Below are 6,549 nucleotides of genomic sequence, written 5' to 3' on the forward strand. Positions count from 1 at the left end.
TACTAGTAATAAACTATCTATTACCAAGAAAGATGAAATATTCAACAACAATGTCAAAAATTCTCAAGTTCCAGTCATAAATTCTTAATTCTTTTGTTAATGGTTTCTCTGTCCTTGATCTTCTCCTTCTTGTCAACATTCTCATTCTGCATACATGATTTTTCTGGTGAAACAGGCTCTTTCTTTGCCTCTAACTTATTTGAACGTAAATCCATCAAATAGCTATGCTTCTGCCTTAAAAACCTGAAATTCAAACACAAGGAACAACATTACTAAAGGAGTATATAATCTCCACACTGCCAATAAAAGTATCGAATGATGTTTCGATTTGGCTAGCTAAGTGAAATAGGTCGAAAATGAATTGCAACTGCCCGGTTAGTTCTTTTTATAGCTCATTTTTAGGGGTTTACTCTAAACAATAGATAATAAAGTGTTCCGTTAAGATTTGAAAACAGTTACTAATAGCTATTTTGGAAACAACAGATAATAAAGTGTTCCGTTTGGTTCTTCTTTTTATAGCTCATTTTTACGGGTTTGCTCCAAACAACAGATGTAAAGTATTCTTTTAAGATTTGAAAACAGTTACTAATAGCTATTTTGGAAAACAGTAAGGCTCTGTTCTTTATTGCTGAAAAAAACTGAACTGAACTGAATTGAACTGAATTAAACTGAATACTGCTGAATACTGAACTGAACTGAATTTAACTGAATACTGAACTGAACTGAATTTAACTGAATACTACTGAACTTAACTGAATACTACCGAACTGAACCGAACTAAACAATAATGATGATATTAGACTTTAAAATAATTTAATTGATAATATTGGACATTAATAAACTTATAATAATAATAATGATGGTTCTAATAAATTTAATAATATCAATAATAAATAAATAAATATATTATTAAAGATAAAACTAAATTGAATATCAAATAAAAGCTCAGCTTGATAAAATTTTGGCTCGATAAAAGCCTATAAAATTAAATAAAAATGAGTCTAATTTAAATTAAAAATACAAATTACATACAAACACAAATTTAGATATAATTTAAAGCCTATGAAATCAAATACAAATTTTTATATGAATACAAACTCTTAACTTTTTATTCTAATTAAGGGTTAAAGTGTAAAAATATCCCTAACGTTTTGGGTCATGGGTAATTTTACCCCTAACATCTAAAATGGTGCAATTTTATCCCTAACATTGATAAATTCGATAAATTTGAGTGCAATTCCTAATTTTTAAATATGGAAGCATACTTTAGTTTTAATTTTTTTATTAAACGATATATACTTTAATAAACTATCATTTCTTGACTATCATTTCTTAACTTTTATCTAATTTATAGATAATGATAAACTATAAATAATAATAATAATAAATAATAATAAATTAAATAATAATAATTATTATAATAAATTATATATAAATAATTATAATATAATAAATAAGGATAAATTACTGAATACTGAAACTGAATACTGAAACTGGATGCTGAAACTGAATGCTGAACTGAACTGAATTGAACTGATTGTTACTGAAATTAAGTGATAAAGAACAGGGCCTAACTAATAGCTATTTTGGAAGGCAAATTAACCGTTTGGTTCTTTTTATAGCTCATTTTTACGGGTTTACTCCACACAATAGATATGAAGTGTTCTGTTAAGATTAGAAAACAGTTACCGATAGCTATTTCGGAAGGCAAATTAACAAATAGCTAACAAGAATAACAACTAGTAAACAACAACAGCTCAACCAAACGGGTCCTAAGTACCTAGTCCTGGCTTGCACATTTTTTGTCAAATCTAAAAAGTTGAAATGTGTTACAAGATGTCGAGGAAATGTTTAATCTACAATTTTAACTTGATAGGTATTGTCGTTGTCGAATAACACTCTTTACCATTATCTTTGACACAACCCTGCACGCGAATACCTTTACCTTGAAAGGTGTACAACACAAGCTCGCTCTACTATACTTTGAAATTAAATAATAAATGACATCAGTAGTTGAGCTCTCGACCTCTTGTTTTAAAAAAGCCGGTATTTGACTCAAAAGCTTAGGCTTATTGATATTAAATAAGGCCTAATAATAGTATTTTATCGTTGTCTCCGACACAAACTGCGAATCATATACTGAAACGTGTCAATTTTGAACTAATTTGATTATATGCCAAGCTATAGGCTGAATTGATATGCGATATTATTGGTCTAGCATGCCTAATTTAAAGTAGGGGTGATAATTTCTGACACGGTAACATGATTCACACAGAGACAACTCGACTGACATGACACGATTGACATGTGGAACATATTGACAACATAACACGATTCTGACATGATAAAGCGAATTACACACCTGACTTCAGCTAATAGAGCATCTCTCTTCTTCTGTGTTATCTGCATCTTTTTCTTCTTTGAAACAAAGTCCTTCAAGAAAAGAAATTACACAACATGAGCAACTTGCATTCAATTTTCCCTAATGTTAAGGTTAAAAAAGGGATAAAAATTAAGGGTTAAGTACAAACTTGTTCAATTTATTTAGAGATTAGGTGATTAAGGCTCTGTTCTTTGACGCTTAATTTCAGAATCAGTAATTTCAGTTCAGTAGCATTCAGTTCAGTTTACTTAATTTCAGTCAAAAATAACAGAGCCTAAGAGTATGTTCGGTTCAACTGTTACTTGCTATTGACTGTTTGCCAGTAACGGGTAAATATAAGCTTATTTTCCTACCAAAATAGCTATTAATAGTTGTTTTCCCATCCTAATCGAATATTTCATATCTACTATTTCGAGTAAAATAGCAATAAGGAAAAGCAAGCAGCTCAATTTTACCTCATGATAGATAATCTAATTCAATTTTACCCTTTTCTAAGTGATATCACACTACTACATAGGGGTACACATGGACCAAAGACGCAGTAACTCATAAGAGTAACCGCCATTGACACGTGGCCCAGTCAAATAGAGTCTTAATCAGCAGGTGTCCTTAAACGTAACCGCAATTGACTTCCCATTAAGAGATTGCCACGTGGCCACCCACCGAAATCTAGGGCACTACCCAAATCTAGTGTATACTTCATCTTTCTAGCTCACCTAAGCTGAGTACTTTTTCGGTTCCCGGCCTCTTCACTTACCACTTTTTTTTTTTTTTGTCTTATTTCAGGCGACCAGTGACTCCAGCAAGCTCAGTTTGAAAATCATCGCATCTTTTAAATTCCCGGGAAAAACAGTGACATAATTTCTTTAAAAAAAGGCAAATTGAGCTAGAATTTCTAGCAAAACAGCAATCTTGAGCCGTTTTGTATGATGACGGTCTAAGTTGGACTGACACTGACACTAGAAAAAGTTATTTCTAAAATAACACGGACAAGGACACAGACAATTACAAACCCTACTAAAGAGGATCGTCCATGCGGGCAGGCAAAATTGACCCATATTCCTAAAATCAATGGAATAATTTATGCAATTTTAAGCCACAATCAGTGTACTGAAACATAAAAATCTAACCTTCTGCAAATCCACAAATTCTTCAAGTAATCTTTGATGCTTCATTCGAAACCTAATTTCCTCGTCCATGGATTGTAGTTGACAGGAGTCCATAGCTATGAATCTCCAGTCAATTTCGAGTTTACCTGCAAGATTCCGCAAAAGAAAACCAGGTTAATAAGAGAATTCAAAACCCTAATTCGAAAAATCAAACCCCAATTTGAATGAAAGAGTTCTACCCGTTAAACACAAATTCAAATCCAATTAGGAGACTGAAATAAAAACAAAGACAAATTATGAGAACACATTAAAATCCAGCTCATCTCCTTCGTCTGCAGCGGCAGAGATTGAAGATTGAGCCCAAAACAAAAACAAAAAAAACGGAAACCGAATTCAACTAGAAAAGACAAAAAGGGAAGAATAAGAAAATTGAAGAGATGTCGTCTACCTTTCTAATCTCTTCTTTGAATCTTTGTTTTTCGTTTTCTCTGGGTTTGATTTTTGTTTTTGTTACCAACTGTGCCATCATGAGGAAAGGATGAAAAATGGGTTAGAGAGAAAGAGAGGATCTGAAGAAATCTGTAAGCGGCTCTGCTTCTGCAGCTCCTTTGGTAAGAAAACCTCACATGGGGCTTAAAAATGGTAATGCTATTGATAATAGGCAGGTTTAAAAACAGCTGTGTGCACATAGACCCGTTAACCACGTGAATTTGTTTATTCACTGTTAGTTAGATCTATGTTGTCCGTTAATATTCTATGGTGGAGAGTCAAAATATCCCGAAATTTAGATTTAGGGCATATTTGGTTCAGCTGCTAGCTAATAGTTGTTGCGGTTGTTGTTAGCTGTTTGCAGTTGCAGTAAGATGTTAGCTGTTACTGTTAACTATTTCTTATTAGCTGTTTAATTACTAGTGTTTGTTAAAATGTCTAAAATGGACATGTTTTAAATTAATCGACGATGAAATTATAAAAGGAAAAATGTGAAAAAAAAGCTCATAACATTTACAACTAGAAATAATTTTAACGGTGCAATTTTACCCATAATACTGGTAGCTAAGAGCAATTTTACCCCTAACATTGACAAGTTTAGTCAATTTCATATATTAAGGTAAAATTGTTCCTAGATTATTTTAGACATTAGGGGTGTTTTTACACTTATCTTATTATAAATAAAAAATATGTTACACAAATTAATAAAAATAATCTATATAAAAAATAAAAAATTTATCAAACGCAACAAAACCTTGTTCTTTTGGTATTTATGTTGTAGAAATATAAATAATGTTAAACAATAAACATATTTTATGGAAATAAAAAAGATAATTTTGTCAATAACAAATAACTACAAACAACTGTTTATGAAAAGCTCAAAATATGAGCTTTTCGTGAAACATTCCAAAACCTTGCAGTGTCCAGAGAAAATGCTAATCGTTGCAGTTATATAAACCTAACCAAACGCTATATTTCCTGCGGTTTGGAATGAAACGTTAAACACTCCTCCGAAAAGCTAAAACAAACACCCTCTTAATTAGCGTAGATCTAACCGTGAATAACCAAACTCATGTGGTCATCTGATATCCATGTGAATGCAACTGGGTTTAAAACACTACTTCGCCCTTAATATATGAAGGTGGTGTTTGTTTACCTGATTTTCGCTTCCTCTTTGGCTTTTAAACATGAAAAATAGATTTTTACAAACCGTAACAGCAAACAATAGATAAACCAAACGGACAATGAAGTATCAATTTAGGCTTTACATATAAAATAGCAATGTAGACTTAACGTTTATAAAAGAGTATCAATTTAGACATCAATAATGGAATATGACACATAATTCATAGGGTTAATTATAAAAAACTACCATGTGGTTTGGACTTTTTGCGATGTGGTACCTGTGGTATTTTTTGTTACAAACACAACCATGTGGTTGTCACCGTTAGACAAATAAAGGAGATGGTCAAAATTCTGTTAAAAAAATGATGTGGCACAGGGGCAATTTGGGAAATTCGATTTTTTTATTTTTATTTTTTAGTTTTTTCTTTCTCTCTCCTCCTTCTTCATCGCGTTCTTCTTCTTCTTCTCCTCCCTCATTTTCTTCTTCTTCTCCTCCCTTTTCTTCTCCTTCTTCCTCCTCTCTTCTTTTCTTCTTCCTATTTTTTTCTTTTTAGTTTTTTTCGTCTAATTTTTTATTTCTGGAAATTCCAAAATTCTGGAATTTCCAAATCGGGAAATTCCAAAAACCTGGAATTTCGTGACGTGAAGAACGTCTTCACGTCTGGAAATTCCAGATTTATGGAATTTCCAGAATCTGGAAATTCCAAAATTCTGGAATTTCCAAATCGGGAAATTCCAGAAATCTGGAATTTCCAGACGTGAAGAACGTCTTCACGTCTGGAAATTCCAGATTTCTGGAATTTCTCGATTTCTGGAAATTCCAAATTTCTGGAATTCCCATGAATCTAAAAAAAATTAGAAGAAAAACAGAAAAAGAAAAAAATAGAAAGAAGAAGAAGAAAAGGGAGGAGAACCCAAATTGCCTCTGTGCCACATCATATTTTTAACAGAATTTTGACCGTCTCCTTTATTTGTCTAACGGTGACAACCACAGATTCCAGATTTCTGGAATTTCCAAAATCTGGAAATTCCAAAATTCTGGAATTTCCAAATCGGGAAATTCCAGAAATCTGGAATTTCCAGACGTGAAGAACGTCTTCACGTCTGGAAATTTCAAATTTCTGGAATTCCCATGAATCTAAAAAAAATTAGAAGAAAAACAGAAAAAGAAAAAAATAGAAAGAAGAAGAAGAAAATGGAGGAATTCCCAAATTGCCCCTGTGCCACATCATCTTTTTAACAGAATTTTGACGTCTCCTTTATTTGTCTAACGGTGACAACCACAGGGTTGTGTTTGTAACAAAAAATACCACAGGTAGCACATCGCAAAAAGTCCAAACCACAGGGTAGTTTTTTGTAATTAACTCTAATTCATATTACCCCGTTAAGTTTTAATTTCTCTCCATGTACAGTTGGCAGGATTTAACTGAGTAATATGAATGA

At 32.2% G+C, this 6,549-nt stretch overlaps 1 protein-coding gene across 2 annotated transcripts; it reads right to left on the reverse strand.

Moving 5' to 3' along the window:
• Positions 1 to 4,126, reverse strand: LOC136202158 (uncharacterized). Of its 2 annotated transcripts, XM_065992662.1 has the most exons (5): positions 3,941 to 4,126; positions 3,732 to 3,764; positions 3,514 to 3,638; positions 2,363 to 2,433; positions 1 to 243 (listed from the first exon to the last, which is right to left on the reverse strand). In XM_065992662.1, exons 3-5 carry the CDS (start codon positions 3,604 to 3,606, stop codon positions 75 to 77), a joined length of 333 nt encoding a protein of 110 aa, XP_065848734.1. In that variant the 5' UTR covers positions 3,607 to 3,638; positions 3,732 to 3,764; positions 3,941 to 4,126; the 3' UTR covers positions 1 to 74. The 2 variants fall into 2 exon arrangements, with proteins under 2 accessions (XP_065848734.1, XP_065848735.1); XM_065992663.1 differs by lacking the exon at positions 3,732 to 3,764.
• Between the last annotated feature and the right edge of the window lie 2,423 nt (positions 4,127 to 6,549).

The sequence above is a fragment of the Euphorbia lathyris genome, chromosome 8, assembly GCF_963576675.1.
Source record: "Euphorbia lathyris chromosome 8, ddEupLath1.1, whole genome shotgun sequence".
In the NCBI taxonomy this organism is placed as follows: Eukaryota; Viridiplantae; Streptophyta; class Magnoliopsida; order Malpighiales; family Euphorbiaceae; genus Euphorbia; species Euphorbia lathyris.

Bases quoted from the DNA above. Each gene is read 5' to 3' on its own strand.
- LOC136202158 (XM_065992663.1), bottom strand. From the start codon at position 3,606: ATGGACTCCTGTCAACTACAATCCATGGACGAGGAAATTAGGTTTCGA. The intron at 2,434-3,513 runs GTTAGATTTTTA...CTTTTCTTGAAG, and splicing joins AATTTGTGGATTTGCAGAAG to GACTTTGTTTCAAAGAAGAA. The intron at 244-2,362 runs GTGTGTAATTCG...TTTGAATTTCAG, and splicing joins GCTCTATTAGCTGAAGTCAG to GTTTTTAAGGCAGAAGCATA.